The sequence below is a fragment of the Branchiostoma lanceolatum genome, chromosome 2, assembly GCF_035083965.1.
Source record: "Branchiostoma lanceolatum isolate klBraLanc5 chromosome 2, klBraLanc5.hap2, whole genome shotgun sequence".
Classification (NCBI taxonomy): domain Eukaryota; kingdom Metazoa; phylum Chordata; class Leptocardii; order Amphioxiformes; family Branchiostomatidae; genus Branchiostoma; species Branchiostoma lanceolatum.
Window position 1 is genome coordinate 32,289,024 of NC_089723.1, and position 17,104 is coordinate 32,306,127.

General features: G+C 42.3%; 2 protein-coding genes across 2 annotated transcripts in view; both read left to right on the top strand.

The window, feature by feature from the left end:
- Positions 1-5,131: 5,131 nt before the first annotated feature.
- On the top strand, positions 5,132-11,509 carry LOC136426982 (peroxidasin-like). The gene is given in 11 exon segments (XM_066415701.1): positions 5,132-5,264; positions 5,581-5,879; positions 6,063-6,190; positions 6,456-6,558; positions 6,771-6,925; positions 7,431-7,548; positions 8,652-8,898; positions 9,304-9,425; positions 10,048-10,195; positions 10,791-10,986; positions 11,371-11,509. Coding segments are annotated over 11 exon segments (1,722 nt in total). The 5' UTR covers positions 5,132-5,197.
- Positions 8,336-17,104, top strand: part of LOC136426647 (peroxidasin-like) — a 66,770-nt gene continuing 58,001 nt past the window's right edge. The window contains exon 1 of the mRNA XM_066415364.1: positions 8,336-8,456. The gene's annotated coding sequence lies outside the window, so the exon portion shown is untranslated. The remainder of the gene's footprint in view (positions 8,457-17,104) is intronic.

Here is a 17,104-nt window from a genome sequence, read left to right on the forward strand (position 1 = left end):
GCATTTATGTCATGCTATGGTTTTGGTGTTGCAATATCAAACCTATTGCCGAGAAACATATGATGCCCTACGATGTAAATGTCCATTTGACTTTTGCTGCTATAGTGCTATTTCCCCCATATTTTGTTATCTAGTCGGACCTCCGGTATTCTGTACAATTCTTATTCATGATGTAATACGTGATATTTGATTGCCTGTATTTTCTTATGAAATATGACAAACATACCTTAAGACATGGATAAAGAATGAGTAGACGAGGCATGCCGTTAACGTTGCATGCGGAGTCAAGCAAAAAAGCTTGGCGCAGAATGATTTCAGACATTTGGTGGTGGACCTAAGTACGGCTACCACGAAATGTAGGGTAATGTAATGTAAGGTAAAACGCCTAAAAGTGAGCAGAAACGTTGTGTTTTTTTCTTCAGTACTAGTATTTGATTTTGGAAATCATCTGACTCCAGGGAAAGGGGTGTCTGTGGAATATACAGTTATGAAAGTAGTTGCTTCAAGCATATGTAATGTAAGTCAGCAGTCACGCTTGAGACCGTACAGCTAGCGACCGTCGCACATATGCCCCGGGACACGGCGGGCCGACGTGACCAGGCCCGCCAGCGCATGAAGACATCGTCGCTAAATACCCACCGAGAAAAGATATAGTATATGTAATATCTAACTCTTACATAAACTAGTATATGATTTTGGTGATGAATATGATCTGACTCCAGGGAAAGGGGTGTTATGAAAGTATTTGCTTCAAGCATATATAATGTAAGCAGTCACGCTTGAGACGTATACGTTCAGCTTGCGACCATCGCACATATGCCCCGGGACACTGCGGGCCGACGTGACCAGGCCCGCCAGCGCATGAAGACATCGTCGCTAAATACCCACAGAGAAAAGAAAAAGAATGTTAAAATTACAGGCATGATGTTGTTTATGGGGTGGGTGTTTTCGCTACATTTTGTGTAAATTTCGTGGTTGGGCCGCGTTGACCAGGGCGATAGGCAGAGTTGACCAGGGCGATGGGCACAGTTGTCCGAGTTGGTAATACCCCCATTCCACTTGGACGGCGCTCTCGCCGCGCGCTCTCGGGGACCTCAATTTGGCCAGATCGCCGTGAGAGCGCCGAGAGCGCGGCGACAGCGCCGTGGGAGCGCGGCAAGAGCGCGGTGGGAGCGCCATGCGTGCAATGCGCGCCGTCACCTCGGCGATGGTTTTGAACATGTCCAAAACAGTCGCCGTGAGCGCGCAGAGGATGGCGATGGGATCAAAGGGCCGCAGCGAGCGCTCTACGATGATTGAATGGTCTTATCTGTAGTTTCAACAAATTTCATTCTTGAAGTGGTCTATCTAGAATTTCTAGGAATTTTGTGGTCAAATCATAGTTTTGCTCATGGGTAATACAAATTGGTGAATAACTACTTGCTTCCATTCAAATTAAACTCCTTCCAATTCTTATTGTCAGTGGTTCGAAAAGCGTTTCAAAATCCTGAGATTTACGTTTCTGTTATAACGAAGAATGATAAAATATATTTATTGCAAACAGTTAACATCACAGACAACTCAGAAAAAAATAGTAAATCATATATATAACTTCAGACACACACTGAGCGACCGTGCAGCGACCAAAATTCAATCTGTTTCTCCCTTGATTTTATCATTCAAATATGATGCAAGAGGTGAGGGTATGATTGAGAATACAAAAAAGCACATAAAACATTAAAGATATTCGTTCCTTATCTCTGAAATTCGTTGAGTGATCGGTTAAATCTTTGGTCGCTCATAAAAAGTTGCTGACATTTGAGATTTTGGTCGCCATAGAGATTTCCAGGAGTTCGGCGCTCTCACGGCGATCTGGCCAATTTTAGGTCGCCGTGAGAGCGCGGCGGACAGCGCCGTCCAAGTGGAATGGGGGCCTTATGGTCCGTCCTGATTCCCGTGATGGTAAGCGGATCTGTCAATTAATAGAGACCGGATCACAGCCTCCACCTGCGTGGGTGGGTGTTAACAAAATCTTACTTCAACCTCTTTGATCAAAGTATACAAAATATGTAGCGATCAATTCTTCAATATCCAGTGACGCTGCCGATGTCAGTAGTGTTTTTGTTCAGAGCTATGTTTTGATATAGATGCGTAGTCGGAGTGATATCTTCACAAGACTGGGACGGCAATAAAAAAACGGGATTCTTCACATCTAATGTACTATTTTGCGAAACCAAAGTATGTAAAAATGTTGCAATCAATGCTTTAGGTCATTCTATGTTCATTCATATTTCTGTAGTACGTACTTAGGGCTATGGATATATCATCAAATAGAACAATAGTCAATGAAGTGTATACATATACATAAGATTGAGGAAAATTCAACGACAATGATGAGGATGCAATAAGCCATCTTATAGATGTGTCGATAGACTTATGACGCTATCATAATTCCTGTAATTGGACTGGGGTCGTGCTTCGGGATAGATGTATGGTCTGTAATGTTTTCAGAACAACAAGGATGTGAAATGGAATCTTGGACTTAGCGCTTTGTTTTCAAATGCGCCAACATGCACTGTCCTGTGACCAGAAACGCCACGGAACTTTCCACGTAGCCTTACTCTTAAGCCCCCCTCTCACAGGACCCGCGGCACGCTGGCGGCGTCGCTGCGGTCGATCGAATTGACAAAGCACTCAACGAATTTCATCGACAAAGAACGAATCTTTTTTAACTTTGTGGGTATTTTTGGTTGTCATTTTGGCCATTCTTGTAGGGTTTTAATTATATTCCCATTATAAAGTCAAGGGCAACACAAATCCAGTTTAGGACGCAGCGACGACGCCAGCGTGCCACGTATCTATATAATAACGTTTTGTCGTGATTTCTTTTGTTCTGCAGGTAACCATGACGTCCGTCACCTTGTTTCTCTTCTGCCTTCTTGTCATTTCGACCCTAGTGGTTACGGGGGAGGCGAAGAAAGGCGGTGAAACCATGCAGTTTGTTGATGTACAAAAACATCAGTTATTACCTTCGCCGAGAAGGTTATGCAGAGGGTAGCGTTTGTCTGTTTGTTTGTTTATAGTGGCACAGCATAACTCGAGAATGCCTTGATGGATTCTTTTGATATTTGGTATGTTGGTAGGTTTTGATGAGACCTAAAAACGATGAGATTTTGGGCCCCCTAGCGGCTTCTTACGGTACTGCAGCGGAACTTCCTGTTTTGATAACTCGTGTTCCGGACATGCAATGGAACTTATTTTTGAGTGGTAGATAGATCTTTGGACAGAGAGTATGTGGTGTGGGTTTGGGCCCCCTAGCGGCTTTTTTGGAACTGCAGGAGCAGGTTTGAAAGGGAATAACTCAAGAAGGGCTTGATGGATGGATATGATTTTTGGTAGGTAGATAGCTTGAGTGATGATGTCCATGATTAGACACTTCTTATGCAAATCAGTATCTAATTTGCATAATTAATGAGGAAAGTTTATACATCCGCCAAATTCCTTGATAGGACTCTGAAACATGTGACATATGTAACTGAGGAAGAGAGAAATATCAATTGATATGAACTATGCAAATGAAGACCTCATTTGCATAATTAATGAGAAAATACTATAACAAGATGGCCTTGATGGATGGTCATCATTTTTGGTATGTGGATAGCTTGTGTGATGCTTAGTATGATTGGACAATAATAATGCAAATCAGATTCTAATTTGCATAATTAATAAGGCAACTTTAAAAATCCGCTTTGTTCCATGATATGACTATTCAAATTGTAATTGAGGAAGAGAGGACTGTTAATATATAGAAAATATGCAAATGTGGGCCTAATTTGCATACTAAATGAGTAACTTATATTATTCCACACTGGCAAATGACGGCAATTTCATACATTTCATACTTTTTTTGTGGCATCGGGAAGTTATGTGAATGTTAACATCGTTGAATCAAATTATGTTAATAAGGGCCTCTTTTGCATAATTGATGATAAATATTAGCATAACCGTAGGCTCATAATTTGTTAAGCTGATACTTTGGACATGCTATATTTTACGACAATCAACTGGTATGGTTTATTATTGATGAGAAACACTCCTAATACGTCAGTCATGAAGGTTAAAATCATTTGGCGAAGGTATGAGGTCGTGGAACTCTAGTTTTCTCTGCATTCTAGTCTAATAATACTAATGGTGCCATTACGACGAATTATATTCCGCTTTATAAGAAGAACCTTATTGCACGACAATTGTACAAGGTACAGTGTATGGATACAACTATTAAACATAATACAAAATAGAGGTATAGAATGAAACTTAACATCCTAATTACTAATAGCTAAGGGCTAAGTCTTTGATTTCATGTTACGATCGAGAGGGGCTAATCATTAGTTTCGGTATTTTTTCAAATGACAAAGCAGTCATTTATATAGTTGCCTATTTTTGTGGGGGTTGTTGCATCTAAAGATATATTCGAATCTGTCTTTAGCATGGAGACTCTTAAAATCTGTATGTCATGATATGTTCGGCAAAAAAATATACAATGAGATGCATGTAACGTTGTTTGTAGGTTCACAGGATGACCCGGAAGAGTGCCCCGGCGACCCCTTCGCTATCCCCTCCCTACTTGCAACTATAGAGGATATACAGAAGTTCGAAAACAATACAAGGTAAGGAAGGACAGGCATATTTTGTGTTACTGATAGAGGAAGATGAATTCTTCACGTGGCAAGAGGGGCTACAAGGGTGTCAACAGTACCAACGTTTTGCTGTAACAGTTACCGAGATTGTACCCAGTATAGGTCAGATGTGCCGGACAGCTCAATACTTATCACGGGCCTTTTCACTGATCCCATTGAATGATGGGGGAAAAGGTAACACAGGAGGCAAACAGCATCACTACCATTACAACGTACGTGAATGTGGCACATGCGTGCTGTGTCCGGTCTATGTTGTCACACTGGGATCCATGGAAATGTCTGTGTTAACTGGCGAGAACTTTATCCGTGCCGACGAGGTGTTTTATTGCATTCCACTTGGACGGCGCTCTCGTCGCACTCTCGGCGCTCGCTCCGCGCTCTGGCCAAGAGAGCGCGGCGAGAGCGCCGTCCCAGTGGAATGGGGGCCTTATGGATAATCATTATTTTGTGTATTTGTGGTACTTTCCAGGAAAAGGAGCCCATTTAGCCTCCTGAGTCTGTTTCGCAAGGACAAGTCCGCAATGCGGGAGGCACGGGCGGCAGCGATTTTGAGGAATACCTTTGCGCGGGTGGCCGAGAGGGTCAAGGGTAGGACGAGCAACGGTGAGATTCCCATTGAAAGTCTTACACGTCAATTTGGTTTTAGGCCTAATTAAGGGGAGCAACAGGAAGAGTCTTTGTTGGTGAATAAAAATTTGAAAGCAAAAGATAGACAGGATGATGAACAAATTGTGTTCGTATTGTGTTAGTACAATAGAACATTCCTGACATCTTGGCCCTCTTTTGCAGCATTATCTGCCGGCCTTTGCAACGGTCGACACACCTGGATTGGCGCGTTTTCCTATTTAACTGCCTTGTAGGAGACAGCAGAAAATGACTTAAAACATTTCCCCGTCTTACACAGGCCTTCCTGGCAACAGACCTCTGATCTCTCGGCGGCAGCTCGACAAAATCGCCGCCCTCTCCGGCTGCGCACGCTCCGCGACCCGGGTCCGCTGTCCCACCAGATTCAACAGAAAGTACCGCAACATCGACGGAACCTGCAACAACAGGAAGAATAAGCTGTGGGGCTCTTCTCTCACACCCTTCCAGCGTTTCCTGCCGCCCATCTACGAGGATCAGTTGAACGCACCCGTGGGCTGGGACAAGTCTCTGGAGTATATCGGATTCACCCTACCCAGCGTCCGCCAAGTTTCCAACGAAGTAGGTCTTAAACATATTACCACTTGAGGAAGACAAGACCTTGTATTCGTGATTTTTTTCTAAAGAATCGTCGGCATTCTTTGCCGCGATCTTAAAAAGACGACATGGCCTTAAGTTTGGAACAGAGAATGACAATCCACTGACAGCAGTTCTGATCATATTGTCGGAATGTTGTTTCTCTAGCTGATCACCACGCCAACAAACGTGGAGGATCCTGACTACACCCACATGCTGACTCAGTGGGGACAGTTCCTGGACCACGATACAGACCTCACCCCAACCGATGTGGGGCTCACCATGCCCAAACCTGGGTCAGTACAGCCCATCTATCTACATTCCCAACCAATAGAATCATTTCGGGACATGAGTATATCCATAATAGTATGTTTTATGACAGACGACTAGCGCAGTAAAACTCAGACTCGACCCATTGGCTTTAATTGTCCTTTTTTTTGTTTTTCGCATAACAAAAGCAGACCCTTCAAAAAATTCTATTCCTCTCCTCAAACAGCATTTTGGTTATCGCGCGCGCTGCAGGCATGTCTTGTTGTAACCTCCCGCTACCATGCTTTTCAGGATGGACGCTATCTCGTGTTCAGAGACCTGTGACAACATCATGCCGTGTTTCCCCATCCTCATTCCTGATAACGACCCCCGCATAGACAACGTTCTGGATAAGGTACAGGGCATGATTCACTTTAAACAAATGTACAGTACGGTTTTTGGGTCAGGCAACATTCAAGATAATGTATGGCTATGGTTCTACTTAATTTAAAGAAGGCCAGAGACATATCGTGTGAGACATCGTACTTGGATGAAATCAAAGGCTGGGGTTGACATCTATCTTACGACTCTTAATTTAATCCTCATGATTTCCCGCCCCTTCCGCAGGCCTGCATGCCGTTCACCCGCTCCAGCGCCGTGTGCGGAACAGGAGAGACGTCCACCATCTTCAACAAATTCAAACCCCGCGAACAGATCAACCAGATCACCAGCTTCATCGACGCCTCCAACGTCTACGGCTAGACCTCAGACGTTGCCCAGTCGTGAGTTTCCCTACCTATCTAACATAGTCTAAAATCACCCACTGATTCTGCAGGTTTTCACAACTTTTCAAGGGATTCCTATGGGTTCCATTTTCAGACAAAAAATTTGAATGATCCCATGATGCCTCTTTCGCACATGCACATAAATTTCAAAAACAGCTTAAAAACTGTACATTCCATGATCATTGGTAGCTGTGCAATACTTTTCATTCATGGATCCAGCATAAATGCATTAGATTGCCCGTTCAACGGCGGAGTTTCAATTGACAATGGCATTTAGAACCTTTTGTTAACCCGCAGTCTCGCTCCAGTTGCATCACCAATGAAGTACGAAAACCTCCTTGCGAACACTAGTATGAAATACTTTACCATTCCCATATGGGTTTTAGCCACGTGCGTATCTCTATGCGTTGACAATTATCCCACTTTCAGCGGCTTATATGTTGATCATTGTAGAGCTCTTTTTGGGCCTCATTAATGTGATTGTTTTCGTCTTTTTTGTCAGACTGCGAGACTTCAGTACAGATGATGGTCTGTTGCGCGTAAACTTGGAGGAAGTAGACATCAGCTCAGGAATGGACCTGCTTCCTTACCAGAACGAGGCGGTGAGCTCCTGCAGTCAGGTCAGTGGCAACCAATCAGAGTACGCGTCACAAAGAATAGAAGCCTATCAAACACTCAAAAAATTGCGAAAAATGTTAGAGAACAAGTCGTCTCTGTTTAGACTTGAGTCGCAAAGAGATTGACGTACTCATTTTGACCGGTCCCTGTAAAGAAGCCTCAACATTTAATGTAGTCATTGAATCTCAACTGCCCTAATTGACCTAACACAAACTGCGGTGCAGGTTAAAGAACACATAACAGTACTTATCCGCGACCCCTGGTGGTCTATGACGCGGGTACAAAAATAGTATGGCCAAAATTCTTGAAGACTGGATAGAAAGTCACATGTGAGAGGCATTCAAGTGTAAACTGTGCTGTGCGGTGTAGGAATATATCTTTGAGACTGCATGTCTTGAATAGTGACGACGTCTTTTTTAGTTCGTGTATAAATTACACAACTGCCTCTTGGGATGGGCCGGTTGCAGTTCAATTGACCTCCGCAGAGCGCTCTTTCAAAGAGGGTGTGAAAAGCCGATACGAAGACAGAATTGTTTTGTTTTTATGTTTACCTTCACAGAAGGTAAACATATTGTTTTTGCTATGTTTCCTCTTCTTCCTCTTCTTCTCCGCACAAATAGTGTCAACGACCTGAACCAGACGGCTGTCACCATGGTTACTGGTAAACATCGTGGTGTTTAATTACATAATGTAGCAACAAGCATCTTCCTCATCTTCTCCCCACAAATAGGGTCAACGACCTGAACCAGACGGCTGTCACCATGGTTACTGGTAAACATCGTGGTGTTCGATTACATGATGTAGCCACAAGCATTACAGAACTTGAGAGAGGGGCTGCTCACCATATATCCAATGTGTTTGAGTTAAAGAATGAACACAGCAGTTGTTTGTAAGGCTAGAACATGTGAAGGTAAGCATAATGTATGTGAGTGCAAATGTTACATCTCTAGTTTAACATTTATTCACATCTATAGCTTGCACCCTAAATTCAAGCACATTTGTTATCGTACTTCTCCAGTGCACTCCGATATCAAACGTGGCTCTAAACATAAGAAATCCCCATAGCCATAGGCCGAAAACTGTATTCTGCTAACTACCTTTATAGAACCCCAATGGAGAGAACATCGTCCCATGCTTCCTTGCGGGCGACGTTAGGGCGAATGAGGTCAACACGCTGATCGCATCACACACCATCTGGCTCCGCGAGCACAACCGACTCGCCCGGGAGCTGAAGCGTATCAATCCGCACTCGAACGGGGAGCAGATCTACCAGGAGGCCCGTAAGATCGTCGGCGCGATGATGCAGCGCATCACCTTCACCGAGTACCTGCCCAAGATCCTTGGGCAAAGAGGTAGCATTTTGATGCCATTTTGACCATATATATATATTTGACCATATATGTAAATAAATATATGTATATATGGTCAAAATATATATATATATAGCAATGGTGGTTTCGAATTCTCTCCTTTGAGTCTGAGCAACTTATTTGTGGTTATGACCTTCTTTAGAAAGTTTGATATTGGATGTGCCATAGGTAGGTGGTTCTTGTCCTCCTCGTGTCATGCTTATTCTATCTTCTAAAACAAATCTATATTTTTTTCTTCAACATTGTTATTTCTGCACTAGTTGGGGTTCTAGCCCTTACAAGTTTAACATAACATCCAGCAATGCCGGGCCCCTTTAGGCACATGTTGGTTTGATGCGAATGGTAGAATCTGATACATAAAGAGCCCGATTTATATGGCCGATTCAGGGATGGACCAGATTGGGGAATACGCCGGATACAACCCAAACGTGAACCCCTCGACCCGGAACGAGTTCGCGACTGCCGCCTTCAGGTTCGGCCACGCCGCCATTGGCGGAACGGTCAGGCGTTTTTGATGAGGTAAGACTAGAGTCATCTAAATTTCGTTCGTCTGAATGCTACTCTAGACTAAGAAGAAGACTAAGATATGCGTGTTGCTACATTATGTAATGGAACACCACGATGTTTACCAGTAACCATGGTGACAGCCGTCTGGTTCAGGTCGTTGACCCTATTTGTGGGGAAAAGAAGACTAAGATGCGTGTTGCTACATTATGTAATGGAACACCACGATGTTTACCAGTAACCATGGTGACAGCCGTCTGGTTCAGGTCGTTGACCCTATTTGTACGGAGAAGACGAAGAAGAAGAGGAAACGAGCAAAAACAATATGGTTACCCTTCTGTGAAGGTAACCATAATAATTACCCATCCACCCCGAAGTAGAGGTCCCGAATCTCTCTAATTACATGTAATCAGTAGTTTACCTGTGTAAAGATATATTGGTTCAACTACATGCAGAGCAACGTTAACAGGGCATGCAGTATCTACAGTTGCAATCTGTCTAATCATCTTATTAGACATATTGTTTTGTAAATCTTCCCGGGTGCACATATGAATGTGTGAACATTGATGAGAACGACGGATAGCGTAACATCAATCATGTTCAAGACTGTCGTTGTTTCTTTATTAGATAATGCACGAGGAGCTGTCCCAGAACCTCTTCGCTCTGAAGAACCAGATAGCGCTGGATCTGGCCTCCCTGAACACTCAGCGCGGCCGTGACCACGGTATTCCCTTCTACAACGACTGGAGAGCCTTCTGCAACCTCCCTCGAGCAGGTTAGAGGCATAGATGCAAAAATATTGAAAAAGGGGCCGACAGCGAGTGTTTACAGTAGAAAGTTGCAATGACCGCAGGTTACGCCAAATGGAACACGCGTTCGAATCGAATTACGTCAGATCGAACATCGAAGAACAAGGTTCGAATTCGGTTGGACATGGGAGTTTCAAAGCCTGAATTTGACCACCGTTTATCCTTATTTAAACTCTGGTAGTAACATTGGTTCAAAGACAACCATTAGGCAGATTAGCAGAAGAGCAACGAGGACCTTAGAATCTTCCGTAATTTTACATGACCTTATTATTGTGTTATTTCACAAGACTTCACGGTGTGTAGATGTACTCACATGGCACATTTTGTTAGCAATCAGTAGCAGAGACTAGCTATAAAAATGACTTTGTCATCTCCACCCCATCGGAAGCAGGGGAAGTTGGAAAATGTAAATGATAGCATCTAATTATGATTATAAGACAAAAGTAAAACAAATTGTAATCGGTTTGAATATTATTGGAATATTCATGGTTGGGCTTAGGTTGGATAATATGCCATTTTCTTAATTAATACAATCATTTTCATTTCAATGTCCATTTGCAGAATCCTTTGACGACCTCGCCGGTGAGTTCTCCAACTCAGACGTACGTGACACACTGGCTGACGTATATGGTGACGTCAACAACATTGACCTTTGGCCTGCAGCCCAGCTGGAGGATCACGAGGACGGCGCGAGAGTTGGGCCGACCTTCAGGTGCATGATGGCGGAGCAGTTCAAGGCACACCGCGACGGGGACAGGTAATGACAGGATGAAAGATTTGTGCAAGAGGATCTTAGAAGTACGTAAAAACAGATCGCACTGTAAGACTTTCTGTTAAGGAAAGTAGGACTGTGATTCTAAGTGGTATTGGAGCGTATTTCTGTGACTTACCTTTTCATTGTACAAAGAAGTATCTTTGCAGTGAAAGTCCATATTTTTATTAGAAATTAGGTTGAACATAAGTTTCAACATGCACTTGTTTACGGAAGCTCAACTCAAAATGTTCATAAATCTAAAAACGAGATACGATGTGAGGTCCAGAGGGAATTTTGTGAGGGAAAATGCTGAAACCATGCTGATAATGCCATTTATACGAATTATCTAACGTAAATCTAATCACGGTACCGTCTTTCCGTGTCCAGGTTTTGGTATCAGGGTGCTCGTGTCTTCAAGCCAGCACAGCGTGCCCAAATCAGCCGAGTGACACTAGCGCGCGTCATCTGCGACAACACCGGGATCACGCGCCTGCCACCTGACGTGTTCCGACGCACTGTAGGATAAGAAGACTCAATAAAAGAGGGCTTCTTTCCAGAGGCGTTACCAAAAGGAATCAGTGATATGGGATGTCTTTGCTTGATCAACTAGGCTAACTTACATAGCGTCAGAGATTACTTCAGCAGAACTATGTGGATAGCAGGGCTAAACGCATTCTCAGAAGCACTTCTTAAACCATAATGTCTTACCAGTCTCTCGAACAATCAGGATAAAAAAACTCGGGAAGACTACAGAATTACCTGGCCATGGTCTCGAACACAAGTCTTGGTGCAGAAACAATCATCAACTGATCATGATGTAGCCAAATTCCTTTCATCACAGAGAGGAATCTGGTTTAAGCAGCTAGGTAGAATTTGAAACAATACTAGATGTTCACGAACCAAGGTGTTCTTTATGCATTGTTACCGCCATACCACAGTACTACAGGCGTGCCTTTAATGTTAATATCTCACAGGCGTGATGTATCTTACAGGTCGTAAAAAGAACAAGGCTGAACATGATGGCGAGATACAGTGACGTCAGCAACATCAAGACATCAAGACATCGTCGCAGCCACAGCGGATTCTTGTCAATAATATGCGATGTAGTAAGAAAACAGTCCTTGATTCAATCTAATGTGAAATAGTTCACACGTTTAGGGTTTAAGTTCAAGATAATTATGCATATTATAGCATCGTTATGATTAGCTACTAGCTAAAGCGTTTTAACAGGGTTTGCTTATAACAGTTCTACTGAATCCGGACCAGTTTTATTAGTATGCTTTGCAATTGTACTTAGCAAAACAGTGCAATTTTCTTTTCATCTTCCGAAGTAGGAGACAATGTAGATGACAAAGAAACATATGCATCTGATCTAGCAGCTTCGGACAACAAGTATTTCGACAGCGCTACTTATGAGAGAAATTAAAGTAGACCACTATAATTACTACTTGCAGAAGAGCTGTTAGGAATTGATAAAGGCTGCAGCAGCACAAGTAGAACAAACCTGATGGTCCAACACACACGTGACATCTGGAAAGGCAATGTTAGGGAGGCCAAAGTTAAGGGTTCCTGGGAAGCATTTTTGAAGGCACATTTCTTAAGACATAATCATCATTGACTATTCATCTATCTGCTAGCAATAGCAATTACCAGGGTCAATAACCATTGAAAATTTACGTGCGATGTTGGTAAGTCCTATTTTATTGATGTTGAATATGGGAAAATATCACAAATATTGCTTCAGAATATTGCCAATGTATTCGAATATTGAGTTCACCATGACGTGTCAACCGACTAGAGGTCCCCATTCTCGTTTTGAGTGAAGACATGTGCATCCGTGATGAGTGTGATCTTAAAATCAGGCACAAATCAATGTGTAGCGTACCATTCAAGTTGCTTTCAAGATTCTTTATTGTTTTATTATTATAATAGTAATGTGATTATACATAGATCTGAGAAGCTTTTGGCTGCAATGCTATGCCCACGTAAAAGTAGTAAAAAAAATCAATTTTTGCCAGTTGTTTCAAACACTAGTGTGTTGTGTGGTGCCAAGTTGTGTTTTGCATGAATAGTTTTCGTGAGGTTTTGATCATCAATTGAAAAAAAACAACACGAGGAGTGACAATATCTGGACTGTGAATCAGGGCGGTCAGGTGACGAAGTGGAGATGTTTGTTAAGTTGCGATGGTGTTGAAATAAACCTGGCGTTGGAAATCCAGTGTCCGTGTGTTATTTGTACATTATAGCTATTTCAACACAAACACAAAACCGCTCTTTCTGGGATTTAAATCCTTCCAGGATACAGCGCAGCGCTGACTATCATTAACTCCAAGGAGATGTAAAGACAAATCAGTCAATGTATATTTGTATTCATAGACAAAAAATGAAAAATTCGTTACATTGGGTCAGCCTTGGCAGCCCTCACTGGTAACAGCATCATTTTACGAATTGTTTGATTAGTATTAAGTAATTAGTCATGATGCCATAAATCGCATCTAAATCCTGACATCATATGAACAACTGTTATCTCTTGTGGTTTTCAATGAGGTTGGGATACTATCCCGAATTTGTCCTCCACTATTGTCTAGTAGATTGTATTAGTCGCTCCTATGGCGATCGGACAACAATCGCCAGGTGACATTGTTGTATCACATGACACCAGGGAAAGTCGGTTGGCCCTGTTCACGAGCCAAATAAGATTCAGTAAGTAGTTGACATTTTAGACTTTTGCAGGGGGCACATTGACCTTTGATTTCGGTCGGGTGTGTTTGTGTCATCTTCTCTGTCGTTTGTCCGTCTCTCTCCCTTTCCCTCATTGTGTGTACACGAACCTCTCAGATATAAACGATGATATTTCAACGCTTTCTAACGAAGTGTTACGCTTACAATTGCAAGATCACACACTCGAGTACCTAGTATAGAATGAGCTAGAGGGTCGCACGTAAATTAGACAAGGTTATTGTCAATCTACCTTAGAACACGTTGCGTCTTATGTCGTCGTCTACGTACATCAAAGGATACACAATATGTCGCAAAAATTCTTGTGAAAAATTCTTCGAATTCATAGACAGTAAAAACGCTAGCGATACGTTTAAAAAGTTGTAAAACTCCCAGCGGCCAGCACCACTAGTAGTCTGTACGTATCGCTAGCGTCATTACTGTCTATGAATTCGATTGTAGATGTCTGACATCTTATCTAGGATTAAACGACTAATGCATTGCATGAAAACGTATGCGCTACATCCCTCCTTTTGATAAAGATATGATTGGACCAACGTTGAAATTTTTTTTCTAAAGCCCCCTTTCCACTTTTGACCTTGAGCACTATTTCTAACGCCCCCTTTCCGCAATGGACTGCGCTGCTTGCGACCTCTTAGCAACCAAAGCAAGAATTTCGTAGATAAAGAACGAGTCGTTTTATATGTTTTGTGTGTTTTGTTGTCTTTTCGTCTTTTGAATCATACACATGTACTTTTAAAACTTGCATAATATTCCAATTTTGAAATCAAGGGTCAAACCAATAATTCACCAATCCAACTTTGGTCGCTGCACAATCGCTCAAGAATCACCGTCTGGTGGATAGGGGGCCCAAGCGTCAGCTCGTTTAATTTTAGCCCCCCTATCACTGACACTGGACCCGCGACACGTTGCACACCTCGCTGCGACCGAGCGATTTGACACCGCGCTAAACGAATTTCATCGATAAAAAAAAAGGAATCTTTTTACGCTTCATGTGATTTGTTGTCTTTTTAGTCATACTTGTACGTTTTGCATGGTATTCCCATTGTTAAGCCAAGGCTAACTCAAATTCAATCTAGGACGCAGCTAGGTCGCCTACGCGTCGCGGGTCCAGTAGTCTGTCCACAAAAACTTCTGAAATAATTGGCCTACAATGTTTAAGATATTTGCTTCCCTTGAATTTGTTAATATCCTACGTTAGGCGTTACTGGATCGGTCTTGATGACTTGAACGCGGAAAAGGTTTTTCTGTGGAATGACGGGAGCCCGCTTGGAGGCTACCATGGCCTCCAGTCGCACCAGGGCAAACACAGACACCGGGACTGTGTCTTGCTGCTGAGCCAGCGTCGTTTGAACCTGGTGAAGTGCAACCTTAAGATGCCGTATATCTGCCAGATGGGTGAGCAGGACCTAACATACGGTATAACTGCTTCATAAGATATGTGACGGGCTCCAGGTGTTTGTGGGGCTTCGTCTTCCGCTGCTTCCCAAAAATAACGGTTAAATCCAACAAATTTATATTTTGACAATTAGTATTTGAAACTAGATTAGCCACACGTCCTACATGTACATTGCCATTGTTTCGACTTATTGTATTTCCGCTACTTGATGTTAGCCCCTAGGCAAGATTTTGCAATCGACTTATCATACAATAAGCCAGCCTACAAACAAACATGTAGAATAAACAGACCGTTATGTAGTGATCCATATTCTTACGAGCATATGTTCTTCTTCCAGATCGATGGGAACGTGAACAACTAAGAAGGTGATGTACAGTGACGTCAGCATCAACGTAATTCTATGACGTCAGGACATCACGAGAGTTCTGTTAATTTAGTCAGAAAACAGATAACGTCACATGACCTATTTACGTGCAGAACCTATTTACGTCCGGTTTGGCTCATGTCCACATGTCGCGGTGTATTATGCCAAAGCCTGTTCTCATTAGCAATTAAGAACATCATAAGTATGATCCTTAGCCATCTCTTTAATTTTTGCACAGCAAAACATAATGGCCATGCGTTTACCACGTGAACGCCATGTGCCGCGCATGTGGGGGAATTTACAGATAAACATTGTTTTTTCCATCGCGTTAAGCAAGTGGCCGGACAGACATAGTGATTTTATTATCATTTGTCTGCAGACTACTTTGGACAGTTACTGTGCATTTTTTTCTGGTCTATGTTCTTCAAGCATAGCGCTAGAAGGGAAAAATTTTACAAGTAATAACCGAATATTGTACAACTATTGGCTACTAATGTTTTATAATGAGAGCACTCAGCTTGATCTTTTTTTAGGTCTCAAAACCTATACTCGTGAGTTTGACTTTACATGAAAGGTGATCAGTACAATTAGCATGTGACGGTCTCTCCACCTCGAAGGGAAAACTTTAGATCTGAAACGTCTTTTAATTCAAATGAATTTCCTTCTTCAAATTTTTTTTCTGCACGTATACGAAGTCTACTGTAGAATCTTTTCTGTCTTTACAGTAATCTATTGGTAAAATACGTATGCATGACCATTTAACCGTGTATAACGTAATCTACAGTACAGGAGGTGAATTAAAAACTGCACATGTTTGTAATTTTAGACAGTTATTCAAAATTCTATTCGCTCGATCCAGAGAGTCGAACAGCACTGAGGAACTACCAGGCACGGATATTGTGCACATCATTGTAACGAACTAAAGGTGATACTCTGAACTGAATATTAATGCCATTGATCGTACTGCTAGTAGCGTTACGTTAAATGTTGCACCATCTGGAATAACGTTAACAGTCTAATATAAGAAGTAGGAATGTATCACTTTTGGTCATAGAATTAAACCAGGTGTCAGAAATGTGCTTTATCTGTGTGCATTTTCTTAATCTTTAAACTTAATTAGATAACACTGTGATACGTTACTGTAGAAATAGAAATACTGTAGATAGATATTCTATGCCCTTATCCAGTCCATCTAGTAATGTTGACAACAGTGCCAATGATAACCGTAGGGTAAAATCCATATGCCAAAAACGATTGGCCTAGACCTAACCACATACACTGTACCAAATTTCATTTCATGCTGCTTAGCCCAGCGACATCTGAGCAAGCAAAATTGGATTCTTTTGACCATTGACTTTGTAATTGGAATATTGTGTACGATGTAAAATTATGATTTAATGTTAATTGTAGTTTCGCCGTTCTGCAGAATAGCACAAACTTTCTGAACTGTCTGCTAATCTGCCCCTCTTCTTCCTCCACTGGTTTGAGGGAGATATAATACACAGTCATTGTACACGTTATTCCGGGCAGTATCCCGTACTCACGCACAGACTGCCACAGTTAACACAGAGGGTTGGCACATGGTATCTCAGTCATGATCACCTCGAATGATGTAGTAA